This window comes from Zootoca vivipara, chromosome 3 (genome assembly GCF_965207765.1).
Source record: "Zootoca vivipara chromosome 3, rZooViv2.hap1.1, whole genome shotgun sequence".
Lineage (NCBI taxonomy): Eukaryota > Metazoa > Chordata > Lepidosauria > Squamata > Lacertidae > Zootoca > Zootoca vivipara.
The window spans coordinates 65,902,128-65,918,274 of NC_142586.1; the positions used below are offsets into that span (position 1 = coordinate 65,902,128).

Here is a 16,147-nt window from a genome sequence, read left to right on the forward strand (position 1 = left end):
CCTTTAAGGGTTATTTCGGATCGTGGCCGCCAATTTGTTTCCAGGTTCTGGCGGCGGCTCATGAACCTCCTGCAGGTGGAGGTCAGCTTGTCGACGGCTAGACACCCGCAGACCAACGGACAAGCGGAGAGGGTCAACGCCATTCTGCAGCAGTACCTGAGATGCTACGTCAGCCAGCGGCAAACGGACTGGGTGGATCGCTTGCCACTAGCAGAATTTGCCTACAACAATGCAGTGCACGTCTCCACAGGGGTGTCGCCCTTTAAGGCCAATTACGGGCGCGACCTCAGATCTTTCCCAGAGAGGGAGAGGGAGGAGGAGGAGGAGGGCCCACAGGCTGAGGATTGGGCAGAGGAACTGGAGACGGTGCACCAGCAGCTCAGAGAACACTTGGAGAGGGCCAAGGAAGCGTACAAAAAGGGGGCAGATCGCCACAGGCGACAAGGGGAGGTCATCAGGGTGGGGGACAAGGTGTGGTTGTCCTCGGAGGGCCTTCCCACCAGAGGGAGGTGCAAAAAGCTGGCACCCAAATGGCTGGGCCCCTTCACGGTCACGCAACAGGTCAACCCGGTGGCATACAGGCTGGCACTGCCAGAGGACATGAGGGTGCATCCAGTGTTTCATAGATCGCTGCTGTCGCCGTACAGGGAAAGCAGCAGGCTCAGAGACAGCGAACAAACCCCCGAGGGAGGGGGGGAGAGGGAAAGCAGGGAGCAACTCAATGAGGCCACGGCCATCCTGGATTCAAGGTGGGGGGTGGGGGGCCTGGAGTACCTCATGGCATGGGAGGATGCTCCACCGTCCCAGAATGAATGGGTTCCCGCCACTCAGATACAGGAGGAATTCTTGGTGGAAGAATTTCACGCCCTCTTTCCCCACAGACCCAAGCCCTGGCACATGGAAAGGGAGGGGGAGGAGGAGGAGGCACGGGAGAACAGCTCACCATGGCGCTGGGAAGCGGAGTTTGAGGAACCAGAGGATGAGGTATGGGTGTCGCCAAGATCCACCCAGTCAGAGGAAGGAGCAGATTGGCAAAACATTTTTACCCCCACCAGCTCTGACGCCACGGACTTTTTGGGATTCCCGTCCTCCCAGGCGGAAGGGGGGGGCTCGCAGGACTGGGGGGAGGTGTTCACACCAACGGGCTCGGAGAGCACCGAGTTTTTAGGCTTCCAGTCGTCACCGACACATGGGGGGGGCCTGGGGAGGGGTGAAGGAGAGCTTGGGAGGGGGGTGGATGTGAGGGACAGGGGATATCGCGAAGTCCCTCCCCTCCTGAGTTCAAGCCCGTCCCCGAGCAAAGGGGAAAGCAGGGAGAGTTCCGATTCCAGTGGGGAAGCAGGAAGTCGTGTCCGAGGCTCAGGCAAGGTAGAGGAGCCAGGGTCCCAGGTGGGACAGGAAGGGGCAAGTAAGGGGGGAAGACCCATCCCCCCAACTCCAGAATTACGCAGGAAGAGGAGGGGCAAGAGGATGGGTCTGCCAAAGCTTTTGTGTTGGAGAAAGACGCGCCAAAAGCCATTAGGAGGTTCTGAAACCGACTGACAACATCGCTCCGTGTAAATAGCAATGACTTGAGCACTGTAAATACGCAGCACCAATAAAAGAATAAAATGCAGAGCTGCGTAGCGTCGTTACTCTGAAGTAGTCCACTCCGGCCACTGTGACAGGTATAATAATAATAATAATAATAATAATAATAATAATAATAATAGTTTTGTTATTGTTAAAGAGACTTCTTCTCACAAACTCCTGCAGATCTAGTTCCTTACCTGCTAGCGTTATGAAATCTCATTTCCTTCAGTTTCATGTTTGTTTGAATGAAACTTTACCATTTTGTTTGTTTTATAGCTTGGAATATTCCTCTTTATGCAGCTGTCTTGTTAGAAGGTACTCTGTAGACTTTATGGATCTGAGGTATTGAATGCCCTCAATGGCTCCTTTGAACGTGCTTTAAAGTACATAATTGGGCAGTTGAGCATAAAACTACAATTATACACTTGAGTGTTAATTTTTGTGTACACTTATAAGATAGTTCAACACTGGCTGTAATTGAGAATGAAACCTTTTATTTTGAGTGCAAGTGCATATTCCAAGTGCTTAGCCAATGCATGTATTTAAAAAGAAGAACCACAAAGAAGATGAGCAACATTTTGTATGCTGAATGGGGAGGGCCCTGTGGTACATAGATGGCATGGGTGAAAAGAATATTTATAATTTTACCAAGTTACTAAACAGAAAGTAGACACTTTTTCACATACTGTACATTATGTTTATATTGCTATTCCTCAAATTCATTACATTGTTAAATTCATTACATTGTTGCTTTGTAAGTGAATAAAACCGCACAGTTATGTGTAACATTTTAAAAAAGTTCCAGGTGCATTCATCTTTTGCATCAAATGCGTTTATGGTCCCCTCTGTCCCGACATTTGAATTCTGTGTGTAGAGCAATGAAGTGATTTCTGGCAAAAGGACTTGTAAGATGGGAAGAGAGTTAGGGTCAAAGAAGAGAAAGTCCTCCTGCCCATCTCCAGCTTTCTACTTTCAAGCTTACAATGTGTCTTGTTTTTCATATACAAACTTCCCTGTTTTGTATTTTCCTACTTGGACAGATCTATTTTGGGATGGGGATGTTTGCTGAACTAACTTTGTCATAGGTATGAGCTTTCGTGTGCATGCACACTTCTTCAGACACGAAAGCTCATACCTATGACAAAGTTAGTTGGTCTCTAAGGTGCTACTGGAAGGATTAAAAATTTTTTTTTTAAACTATGGACAATTTGTCATTCATCCTCAGGAAATGCACCTTATTTGGCCTTAATTGCTGTTTTCTGAAGAGAATAATAATAGATTTATAGATTACTTATATTGAAGTAGTACCTTTGGGGCTAGATATAGCTTTTAAAGAGAACAAATAGTCTAATATTAGCTAGATGCTTTATTAGATATAGTGTCATTTTTTCTGTTTGTATTATTTTAAGAAAATGAAGACAGAGTAGTATATAGATATTGGTAATACTAAAAAAGATCCTATTAATAATAACTGTTGAAGTGAGATAGACACATAGCTGATAATACAGAGCTGTCAAATGTTGAAAGTATGTCACGTTCAGTATCTTGTTGCAATCCTTACAACAATATTGTAATGCAGATCACTATTATTTTATTACCCTTTCATACGGACATCCCCAGGCACTGATTCTTAGTACTGACTGTGTGGGATATCTGTTCTTTAAGTGCATTGGCTTAATTTTGTACACTAGCTTGTTATTTTCACAATGCAAGTCAGCCTACATGAGGCAAATGGGGAGATGTCAGCAATATGTTCAAGCAGAGTCAAAATTCAAACTGGGAACTTCCTGATTTATAGCTCAGTCTCTTAATGCCTTCTCTAGGCCACCTCTCAAGCTTCTGAGCGCAACAGTTTCTAGCAGTTAAAAAAGTTCATGCAGTGGGGATAGAGAGAGAAAACAAACAAAACTATTGAAATATAAATAAAATTGCAGTTTATTTGCAGTTTATTTTATTTATTTGTAAACTGTTAACCTAACTTCTTATTTCCATTTAGAAGCCCAGGCCAGCTAAAAAAGGGGAATAATTAGCAGTTCTAAACCCACAGAATAAAACCAAACCAGACATAAATAGCAACAGTCAGAATAACACTGAATAATCATCATTATTGTTTAATAAAAACCTGTTGGAATATGTGGACCTTTTTTTTGCCTAAGGGGCATTACTTCAGGTCCCCATTAAGGGGCTGTACTTCAGGTCCTTTATCAGTGTCACCCTTTTAGAGTGAATAGGAAGCAGAGCACCAGCCTTCTGGTCTTAATAGAACTGGAGCTACAGGTGGAATATTCAGTATGCAAGTTAATAATAATAATAATAGCATTTGCAGGGACTGACTCCACTGCAAAGGCATTTTATCTGATTTCTTTTATTTTTATTATTAAATGAGCCACCCACTCCTCTTTCCTTAACCATGCTATTAAACAGCATCCCCTCCAATGGAGAGAAGGCTTCCATTTTTGATTAAGTACAGTTTGTTTATGCTGTTTTAACTGAAGATTTGTAAGCCAAATCATTTTTTAATTGCAAGACAGGGTATTTGTTAATAACTATTGATTGGTTGTTATTAATTAATTTTCTGTACTGCCCTTCGCCAAAAGACCACAGGGCAGTTTACAATACAAAAACACAAAAATACATAGCATAGCAATAAACAAAAACATGCACACCCCGGGTTTAAAAGGCCATAGAATTGTTCAATTAGCCAAAGGTCTGGAGAAGAGGAATGTTTTTGTCTGGTGCCTAAAGATATGTAGTGAAGACGCCAGGTTCCCTGGGGAGAACATTCCACAAGCAGGGAGCCACTGCAGAAAAGGCGCATTCTTGTTTTTCCATCCTCTAGACTAGGGTTACCCGACGTCCCCATTTCCCAGGGACAGTCCCTGGATTTGCAAATTTGTCCCCAGACAAATTCCATCCCCAGAATGTCCCCGGATTTCATCTAATGTCCCTGGGAAACGTGGCAGCGGCAGTCTCAACAGCCCGGAGCCAGCCTGGTAGCACAATTGGCTCTGGCTGGCTTCAGGAGCTGCCCGCTGCAGTGGCACCCGCCATTTTGCCTCGCTGGAAGTCTCCATATGGGGACTCGGTGTAGGGGCTGGAGACGTGGAGCTGGGTGCTGCTGCTGGGTAAGAGCTGCGCTGGCTCGTTGAGCTCAGTGCGCCACTGTGACTTGGTGCTCAGCTCGCCGTCAGCGCCACTGTCCAAGACCGGCAGCTCGACCTCCGGGTGGTGCTTGGGCGCCTGTGGCTGCTGCTTGGCTTCACCATTGTGCTCCGCAACTTGCAAGCGGCGGCTCAGCTTGTTGGCCAGCTCATCTTTGGCCATCGTGGACAAGAGGCGAGCAGGAGCCGAGCTGATCCCGTCCAAGCACGCCTCCTCCCATTCGCTCGTCGCTGGCTCTGCTCCGGACCCACTGACTGGGCATGCCATGGCATGGATGGGTGGCCGCCGGACAATTCCTGAGCTAACGCTTACTCCCAAGTAAGCCTGTAGTGGATCGCAGTGCAAGGAGGGAGAGGGGAAGCATGGCTAGCGCTCCAAGAAAGGTCGGGACCCAGAGGAAGGCCGCACAACAGAGAAGACCACAGAAGAGGAGATATTACTTCTTTAGTTTTTTAATAACGTTTTTCCTCTTTCTTTTTTTTAAAAAAAATATTGATTGATTGATTGTGTCCCCGGATTCATTTTAAAAAATCTGGTAACCTTACTCTAGACCTCTTGTGGAGGACGCACTGAAGAAGCCCCTCAGATGATGATCGCAGGGTCTAGGTTGGTTCATATGAGGAGAGTTGATTTATATATGAGAATCTGCCATATTGAAGGTTGCAGTTCAAAGTAACTTTACAAGCTTCAGACTATTGGGTAAAGAAAAGAGTAAACATTACTGTGTATCAAAACAATTCTTCCTGGTTGCATATCAGTTTTGGGAGGATCAAAAGTGCAGGATACAATTAATTATATATTCTAAAGAGGAAACTCAATTTTTAAGCTCATCTGGAATCAGCCATATTTTAAACATAGATATATTTGTGTTTGCGCACATGAACATGTATTAGGTTTATTTCCATCAGAAAAGGAAACAGTTTATAATGACATCTAGTGTTTGTGGCAGACAGTTTTTATCAATTCATGACAATGAAATCGTGTTGTGTTTTCATGGAAGGGGAGATTACATTTTCTTAGAAATGATTGACTGCTTTGTTGTAGTAGACTTATTTATTTGGCTCTCACTGTGAAGACTAGCGAACTTATTCAAAATCTCAGTACATCAAAAATATGTTACAAAAATGAAACTGCTGTTCTACATTACAGATATCTGCAAAAATGATACTAGTATATTGTGTTTGTTGCTCAGCTGAATAGTCTGCAAATACAACATTTACGTTGATTCGGCAACATTTCACATTATGTAGTTGTCATATCTTGAACATTTCATTTTGTGTGTGTCTGAATAGTACTTGCATATTTTATTACAAATGCATCTAATAATTAAGTCATGGACTTAGTTAAATAATTCAAATCATATAGGTCAGGGACTTTTGGGGCCACATTTCCATGACAGAAAGTAGTTGCGAACAATAGAGTGGTGGTGAGAACAAAACGGGTCAGACACTCCTCTGCTTCTGTCCTCCCTTCCACCATCTATTCTTTCTCCCCCCCCCCCCCCAAACCTCTGTACCCTTCATTCATCATCCATTTATTCTTCCTTTCTCTGTCTTCTGGCTTGGAAGTGGAGAACTGCATGTGGTTATCCAGAGGTTATTCACATGTGATAGAGGTGATTACATCTCACAAACTGTGTGTATATGATGAAGTTTTACCATACACAATAAATTTTGCAATCTATGACCAGACCTCAGGGGTAACAGTGGGTTTAGTTTAACCATTGGCCAGTCTGCTATTTTTGGGGGGTGGAAAAGTGAAAATGGAACAGGGGAAACTATTGCATACTTTGCAGTAATGGAACATGCATAAGACCCTTAACTACTGTGTTTCTCCAAAAATAAGACACCGTCTTATATTTATTTTTCCTAAAAAAAAAAAACCACCCCCACACACTATGGCTTATTTTCAGGGGATGTCTTATTTTTTTCCTCCTCCTGCTGCAGCCGGCATTGCTGCTGTGCTTACCACTATGTCTTATTTTCAGGGTATGGTTTATATTCCTTGAATGCTTAAAAATCTTGCTACGGCTTATTTTATGGCTACATCTTATTTTCAGAGAAACAGGGTAACTATCTCTAACAAAGAATTTGCCTTTTTTCTGCTGCCACATGCTGAATTGGTCTTTTCATCCACTACAACCGAAAAATCTCTCTCATGGAAAGCCACTGACAATTGGTATCTCCTCAACATATATATGAGGCTGGAATATCTTCAGTGTGTATCATTTTACATTTATTTATACTGATTCCCATTTAGCAGAGAGTATACAAAGGCTTATTCAGTTGACTGATACGGTATCTTCCTAAACTTTTCACACCTTTTAGATGATTGAATCACTTCCCTTTCCCCCCCAGTTATGCAAGCTTTCTTCTCTTTAAAGGAAATCTTCTTATCTTTTATAACTTCCTTAACTGCTAGCTAACCATGCCATGTGCATGTTAATGGTGGTATAAAAGTAACAAATGTTAAACACTTGTATTTCAGAAATCAGTAAGACTTAAAAATAATATAAAGTCCGCTGTCATTAATCAGGGGTACCCTTTTAGTCACTTGAAAAACTGATTGGTTGATAAAAAGTATAAATGGTTTTTGACTGAACATTCTGGTCCTACATCTTTGTGGGATTGCAGGTTAAGCATATGATTTCATAGCAGAAACTAGGTAGCGAAGAGGAAGATAAAAACAACCACTATAAGTTCCAACATTCACTAGAGATTTTCATTTCCTTTTCTTTGCTTTCCATTCTGGTCACTTAGTTCCTTCTAGAATGCATGTTTTGTTTGCTAGCAAGGGATGTCTGCTCTGTAGAAGCCAGACTATCCCTAACTCACTCCAGTGCCCTCCCGGCTATACAAAGATGCAGGCAAAGGCTTCAGAACAGGGAGGGGGGTGGGCAATTATTTTCTGGAGCCTGATTCAGTTCCTTTATCAAAGTTAAGAAGATCTTAGTCTTGTAAGCCCATAGAATTCACCCTGAGCCTTGCTGTGTAAAGATTATGGACTGCTCAAATTATGAGCTCCATTAGCAAACATTGATAATTGGTTGTTTGGATGTTCCAGACAGAAGAATCTTATTTTGTAAAACCATTGCTGGAGAAGAAATTGAACAGCGGGTGATTGAAATAGAGTTATGGTTGTAGTAAAGGACAGCCATGCTTTAACACTTAGAGTTCATTCTTTCTCTCTGCCTCTCCCCACTTCCTAGAATGGCTTGTTTATTTGTAAGTCACATTGAAACAGACATTCTGATCACTGTATACGGCTGTTTTAAGAATTATTTGAACTGTTAGGATTCTGTCAGTATAAATGGGATTAGGAGTGCACACTTAAATTTTATTTATTTCCTCAATTCATAAGAGTTTGGTTTCCCGCCCCCTAACAGATGCCTCCTCAATATGGTCCGCAAGGTGTAAGCGGTTACTGCCAACAGCCATATTACAACCAGCAGCCACAACCTCAGCATCTGCCGTCCCAGGCCCAGTATATGTCCCAGGCCCAACAGAGGTACCAGACACAGCAGGTAAGCCCATCTCTTGATCTCACATTGATGCATTTTCAAAATGTTATGTAAGAGATTGACATATTTGAGCTACTATTTTAATAACGTAACCCAGTTTTTCCAGCTATCTCCATTTTAAATTGTACCATCTGATTTGCCTTGATTTTTAGCAGGAGTAAGTAAGATATTCTAGGATTAAAATCAAGCCTCCTGGGCTTCCTTATTTTGAGATAGGATTGGCAGTATATATTCTGTTATTTTCTCCATCTTTCTACAAGTTATATATAGATGGTTCATCTTACTACTACTACTACTACTACTACAACTACAAATCCTGCTTAAAATGTCTGATGAAATAAAATATTCAGCAAACATCACATATCCATCCAATTCTGCTGCAGCTATAGCGTTCCATAGACAGATCAGGATTGTTTGTAGAAGACAAATCAGTTACAAGTCCTAAGCAGATGACTCTTCTGTACTTCTCACATGGTAAACTTAAATGAGCCACAGCTGGCAGAAATCGCTTAGGTCAACGACTTGACTTGCTGTGATCTACCGGCTGAGAGCCTCTGACTGAGAAGATTTTTAATCTCAGATACCAAAAGCTGATATTATCTGCATATTTCAATGCATTTTAGGGTTTATTATTTAGTAATTAAAAAGTTTATATACTGCTGACTTGACACAGTAGCATAGACACTCACATGGAACTTGTGGAAATTGAAGGATACTCCTAGGAAAGTGCTATTGAATTGCAGGTGTGTATAGAATTGCAGTCTCAACTCTGTTGCAGGTTAGAGATGCTAAAACGGGAATGTTCCATCTAGCTACTATTCTGTGGTTATATCCAGTTATGCTATCCAAACCAAACATTTATTTTAATGGATGGTAATAGGAACAAGACAGCATTAATGTGTTCATGTCCAAATAAAAAAGTGGATCTTATTTATAAAATAAATTAAGTTCAGGAGAGGTGAAAAGGTGGCTCAGCGTGCTATGCACTTTAGGCTTACAAACAAGAAGTAGGTTGTAGTGGAGAGATTTTGTTGCCCTTAGTTCAGGTAACTATGATGGTAGGCTATATTCCAGTATAGTCCCAGGAGTAACCACAGCTTAAGGACAGTCTGGAAAAAGAAGCAGTCAGACAGGAAAAGTGAAACCAAAATGAATTCAGTCAGTATCCTTTTGCATTCTAGCAAAACTGAGCTGCTGAAGTTCAGGTTCCCCTAAAGGGCTTGTAGAACTTTTGTGTGTAGTGTCATTTAACTGGTAGGTGAAACGACAGACACTGTTGCAAAAATGTTTTGTTTTAATTAAGAATAGTATTCAAACTTAATAAAAGAAGTCATTTCAGTGTCCTCCCTATTTTCTAAGGAAGCGACAAAGTTTTATTGTTCTTTCCTCGTAAAGGAATTTCTGTAAAGAAAGAACACCAATCTCAGAAGGATGTTCCGATAAGGGATGGGGAACTTGTGGTTTTCCAGAAGTTGTTGGATTCCACCTCCCTTCGTCCTTGACCATTCTGATGGGGGCTAATGAGAATAGGAGTTCAGCAGCACAGGGGAGGCATCTGGTTCTCCATCCCCGAGAAGGCATTTTCAGTAGCAGGCAGCCTGGTGGGACTGCTCACTTGACCTCCATCTGGTTGTGTTGCTGCTGTATTCTAGGATGGAGAGGTGGTGGGGTAAGGTGGCACAGCATTCAATCCGGTGCCATCCACTACTATGCATTTCCTACCAGTTTTCAAACCCATTTTTGCAGCCATAAATTCCAAAAAGTGAGTCGTATGCTTGTGCTCTTCAATTAAAAGCTGTACTCGAATACATGGATGAGTGAATGTGAATATTCTACATAGAGGAACAAAATGTTTTCCCTCCTCTCACATTGGAGTTTCAAATATATAAAGTTTAGAGGGGAGGTTTGAACACTTGTCCAAATGGCTGAATGTGTCCAAACTTGCTAGTTTTGTATATGAAAACAATTTGAATGTGCATTTGTGGTTTGTTTGAATCCACCAGGGAAACATCAATAGTATACAGTATTTATTTATTACATTTATATACCACCTTTTATCTTCCAAGGATCTCAAGATGGTGTACATGGAAAATGCACATTTTGTTTACAGTGGTACCTCGGGTTACGAACGCGATCCGTTCCGGGTCGCAGTTCGTAACCCGAAAAGGGCCCGAACCGCCATTTTGCGCATGTGCAAAGTGCTATTTTCGCGCTTTGCGCATGCGCAGAGGCGCTTCTGCGCACGCGGCGAAAATACTTCCGGGTTTGCGAAGTTCGTAACCCGGGTTGTTCGTAACCCGAGGTGTTCGTTTGCAACCCGAGGTACGACTGTACTTATAACACAAGATACAAACTTGGACCATACATTTTCCAATTCCCAATTTGAAAATTTAATGATGATTTTCAAGTTATAGCCACCACTAAGTGGCTATAATTTCATATATATTTTTCCATTCTGAAAATTGCAGATGTGTTCTTGTAGGCGTGAACTGCATGCCAAATGGTTGCTGCCTGTACTGTATTCTTCATTGTCTGCATAGGCCTCATGGCACTTAGAAGTTGAAACAAAAGGTGCCTGCATAATCCTGGACCTGTGACACCAAAGGCTTGGTTTCTTGCACTTATTAAATGAGGCTTGCCAAGTCAGCGAATGAACAATGACCAAAATATTCAGCTAGCAAGTCTGTTTTCATTGAAATAATCAAAAGTGTATTGGAAGTAATAATAATAACTTGATGGTCCTATTACTCTTAATTATTTGCAGATTATCTTAGGGAATTGATACTTTTTCATGTTGTACTATCAGGTGTTTTTGAATAATATATTTTAAAACACCAGTAACTTTCTAGACTTTCCTGAAGCAGCAACTGCATTTTCACTGTGCTGCTCAGGCTAGAATTAGGTCATACTTGTCGCAGAGTGCATTGGGCGTTGCATGCAGTGGCCTACAATTGGAAGCTATTATAAAACTGCTTAACCTACTGCCCTTTTGATTTTATTTTTTACATATGTATAGCTGTAAGCTACAAGCAGAGTTCTGTTTGGTATTTGGTGGGCTGCTGCAGGACACCAAGCCTTTATGGCTTTTAGTTGTTGTGCATAATAAAATCAATGCGTTTAGACTGTAGTTTTAACATACACTTACCTGCGAGTAAGCAGCATTGAACTCAGTGGAACTTACTTATTAAGAGACATGTATAGTGTTTCACCGGGGGTTGGAGTTATTCTATAAAAAGGAATGCAATATTACTGTATATAAACGTAGATTCCAAAGCTCAGATGCAGGCTTTTACTATATGAAGACTGGTTTGCCGAAACATTTCTAAAATGCATTCGGCAGCTGAGGTTTCCTGTGTAGGTTACTGACTTCTGACTGCATTTCCAAACTCATTTAAGAGCAAACATAAAAAAGATAATGCTGTATAAAAAAGCAAATGTTAGAACAACCTGACCTGTCCTCTTTTCTTTCTTTCTTTCTTTCTTTCTTTCTTTCTTTCTTTCTTTCTTTCTTTCTTTCTTTCTTTCTTTCTTTCTTTCTTTCTTTCTTTCTTTCTTTCCCCTCTCTCTTTTCTTTTAACAAATTTTGATATTTAGCAAAAGACATTGAACATCTCTTGGGATTAAATAAATTTAATGATAATTTCACCTTGTCAGATCACCTTTGGTTTACTTTCTTTTCATTACTCAGCAAGTTTGGAAACTGCAGTTTAAAGGGCAGGTAACCAATTTGCCTTGGGACTAGAGCACACCAGGAGGCGAAGATTCTTCACACATTTGAGTTTATAGTCATCCTGATTCAGTTAAGGAGTTCCATGTTCACTGCCGTACTTACCGTATTCTCACTTCATAGATTTGGGAGCCATGCCCATAAATTGGATGTGCATTCAGAAACACATTCAAATGTGCAACTGAGTGTGGATGCAGTTTGTCTATGGTACATTGATTTGAGTGGAATGTGCTTTCAAGTGTACATGTCCATCCACATGCAGCTAGTCACATAGCTCTATGCAATTGTAGAAGCCAGGGTGACTCTACGCACGTATATAAGCCCTGATAGTCATAGGGAGGACTTGCCCATTCACTTAAGTTTTGGGTGGAGATTTTTTACTTGCATTGCCATTGTGAATGTAAAGTTTGAAGGTTTGGGTTGGGTTGTATGCCCTTTAGAATGAATTAGATGCTCAGGCTGCAGTCCTATACAATTTACCTGGAACTAAGTTCGATTGAATTCAACGGGGCTTACCTTTAAGCAGAAGTGTATAGGATTGCAACTTTAGAAGAATAATTTATTGTGTATATATGATCTTATGAATAAAGTGGGAAATATGAAGATTGGAGGGAAAAGCCTGTCCAATATTTATTTCCTACATGGGTGTATCAAGATATTTACATTGTATCTGACAGAAAATGAGGGATCCCTGCTCTTTTGATAAAATTTCCATAATCTCCTAGAGATACATTGCTCTTCATCACCTTTACAGTCTGAATGTTTATTTACCACTGGAAGGCAAATAACATTGAAACTGTTACTTACTTACTTACTTATAAAACCTTTCTCAAGTTATACTTAGCAAAGGCATTTCAGCTTTAAAATGCACTGAAAATATATTCAAGTGTAAATAAATTTTGGAAAGGTAATTAATTTAAAGTTTGTAGAAATCATCTGTGGCTTGGGTTTGATCCAGAAAATACTTCCTTGTTGTTGCTAATATACCGTTGTTTTAAGTTTCCAACCTCTGTTTTCCAATATTTAAATCACAGAAGGTTAATTAAAACAGTTCTTTATTCTGTAACTGCTTGAGAATATTAACCTCACAAAGCCTGTGTTAAATCACTGAAGTGATAGAATTACATTTTCTGTATAAGATTTTGCTGCAAAAGCATAGACAGGGCCATTTATAGTTCAGTGCCATTAATTGCTTAGCATTTGGATATTAGCTCAGGAGTCTATTAATTAACTTGATAATAAAACTATTGGAATGTGAGCTGATAAAAAAGATCTTGTTTAAAAGGAAACTACCAATGATGCCTGTATATAAGTTATAACTAAATATCACTCCCTTACCCTTTTCTACATCAATAGATATCAGTGATAGGTATTTTGCCATTAATACTGAGGAAGCTACTTTAAGTTAATTGTTGAAAGAATTTGAGGAGGGAGGATAAATAGCTTGTGAGAGGTTCCTTTCTCATTAAAGTAATTAATTCCCCCTTCATGACTTTCCTTAACCCTGTCCTAATTGGCCACAAAACAAGTCTGTACAAGTATGTCACAATAGTGCTTGATACTTTTTTATTATTCTAAACAAGACATAATAAATAACACTGTGCAGAGTGAATATAGCTGCCTTGTATTCAGAGGTAGTTTTATGGGAGTGGGAAGCTTTTGCATAGTGGGAACTTCATTTTTTCCTACCCCCACCCAAAAGCCTCTTCCTGAAGATTGGTGAACCTTCATTTTGCTTTTCCTTGGACAATTGCCTGAGATGAATGGGAGTTTGAGGGTAGGCACTGCTTCCAATCCTGCTGTGGCATGCCAGTGCTAGAGTGTACCAGTGGGTGACTGCTGATCTCACCCCCCTCGACTTGGATGCACTGCTACAAGGTTCATTCCTGCCCCCATGCAGCTGCTGTGACAGATAATTCAGCTGTTTGGAGTGTAGTGTCGTCAATATGCTGATGATAGCCAGGTCTGTTTTTCATTTTCATCAACTCAAGGAGCAATGGTTCAATCTCTAAATCAGCCTTTCTCGACCTTCCTTGAGTCCTCAGGCCATGCTTGCTAGGAATGATGGGAGTTGTAGTCCAACTAGGGACCCAAGGTTGAGAAAGCTTTCTCCAAATGAATCACCGGATGGCTGAGGATTAACGTATTGAATTAACCAAGACAAGGGAGAGGTTATGATTGTACACCAGCCAAAGCCTCTGGCTCTGATTTCCACCTGTCCTGAATGGGTGTATGCTCCCCCTAAACGGCAAGGTTTGTGAATCCCCTTACTCTTGGATTCTGTGATAACGGCTGTCTTCTTGAGCTGCTGAGTCTTCCTCTCGTGTGCTCCCTAAATCTGCTGTAGAGGTTTCTCCAACTCTCTGGAGCAGAATTAAGGTGGATGGTGGGAAGAGGAGAGGATGTGCTATTGTGAAACAGTGTACAGTGGTGCCTTGCTAGACGAAATTAATTCGTTCCACGGGTCTTTTCTTATAGCGAAAAATTCGTCTAGCGAATCCCATAGGAATGCATTGAAAAAAAATTGAATTTTTTTTGCCCATAGGAACGCATTAATTGAATTTCAATGCATTCCTATGGGAAACCGCGATTCGCTAGACAAATTTTTCGTAAAATGCATTCGTCTAGCGAGGTAACCTCCGCTCGAAAAATCATTTCGTTAAGCGGAAATTTCGTTAAGCAGGGCATTCGTTAAGCGAGGCACCACCTGAGGTTTGGGGGTTCAGCTGTGCGCCCCATAATGTGGTTAGGTGCTTTATTTTATACCTCTAGCTGTATTTTTAAAATAAAGTTTGCACATCATTAATTTCCATTAATAGATCCCAATAGTTCTATATAAAAATATGTGGGAAAATGGTCACTGTGTTTGGGGCTGTACAGCTCTTTTTCTTCTAAGTGAGCAAAATTGTGAGAGGGTGCAGAATGGTTCTTGGGAGATGGCCCAGAAGGTGAAGCACTGTTTCTTGTACAAGGCCTAGTAGGGTTCATATTGGCCAGGTTTGCATGTAATGCTAAGCCAGTTGTGGCTAATTAGGAAGGAGCATGTATGTGAATACATGCAGCTAAATTGCAGCCGCCTCGCTCCTCCTCTGCTGCCGCCAATGGTTAGGCCTGGCATTGCAACTGAACCTGGTGGGTTGTCTCACTCCAGACAAACCATGAGCTGTGGTCAAGATTTGTTACTGTTTTGTCACCTGGTTCAGATGTAACACTAAGACAAACTATAGGGCACTCACTCTTAGTTCTCACTCACAGTATCGTGGAGAAGAAGCAACTTGATTGAATAAAATCATAATTATATACTTACACTTATACATACTATTTATACACCACTGTTGTCTTTTTAACCCTTGATAGTAGATAAAAATGTATTGTTCTCGTTTAGTTTAAATACAAAACAGAATGCAGTGGAAATCTGCCGCAGGACCACATTCATCCAGTGCTATACCAGTTGCACTGGCTCCCGGTAGATTACAGGGTCAGGTTTAAGGTGCTTAAAGCCCCATATGGCCTAGGACCCTTGTACTTAGGGGGCCGCCTCTCCTGGTATGCCCCACGGAGGATCTTACGATCCGCAAACAATAATACCTTGGAGGTCCCGGGCCTCAAGGAGGTTAGACTGGCCTCAACCAGGGCCCAGGCCTTTTCAGCTCTGGCCTCGGCCTGGTGGAACGCTCTGTCGCAAGAGATCAGGGCCCTGCGGGATTTGACATCCTTCCGCAGGGCCTGCAAGGCAGAGCTGTTGCGCCTGGCCTTTGGTCCGGGCCCAGTCTTACCCCCCTCTTTTTTATGGGACTCCCTTCTATGAGACCCTGTATGTAAGTTACCTCCTGGGCTCTTTTTATCAGCTCATATGGGACCAGCATGGAAAGCTGGCCCTGGCGAACACTTGATGTTCCCTACCCTATGGTTGTGATTCGTGGGCTGCCAATTTCATCCTGATTTTAATTTTAAGCTTTATTTTAATCAATTGTTTGATTGTGTTTTAATGTATCATATATTTGGTCCTGGCCCAGGAGGGCAGGATATAAAATTTATTATTATTATTATTATTATTATTATTATTATTATTATTAAAAAACCCGTTGAGTAGTAATTTACTTGGAAGTTGTCGGTTAAACTGTGATTTTGACATTGTATAATTAACCAGCCCATGCACAGCTTTC

The 16,147-nt window shown here is 41.4% G+C and overlaps 1 protein-coding gene across 12 annotated transcripts in view; it reads left to right on the forward strand.

Moving 5' to 3' along the window:
* ARID1B (AT-rich interaction domain 1B) overlaps window positions 1–16,147 on the forward strand; it is a 357,452-nt gene that overhangs the window by 71,125 nt on the left and 270,180 nt on the right. For all 12 annotated transcript variants that reach the window (XM_035108659.3, XM_035108661.3, XM_035108664.3 and 9 more), the window contains exon 3: window positions 8,120–8,257. In XM_035108659.3, the coding sequence (XP_034964550.3) occupies window positions 8,120–8,257 (138 nt within the window). The remainder of the gene's footprint in view (window positions 1–8,119; window positions 8,258–16,147) is intronic.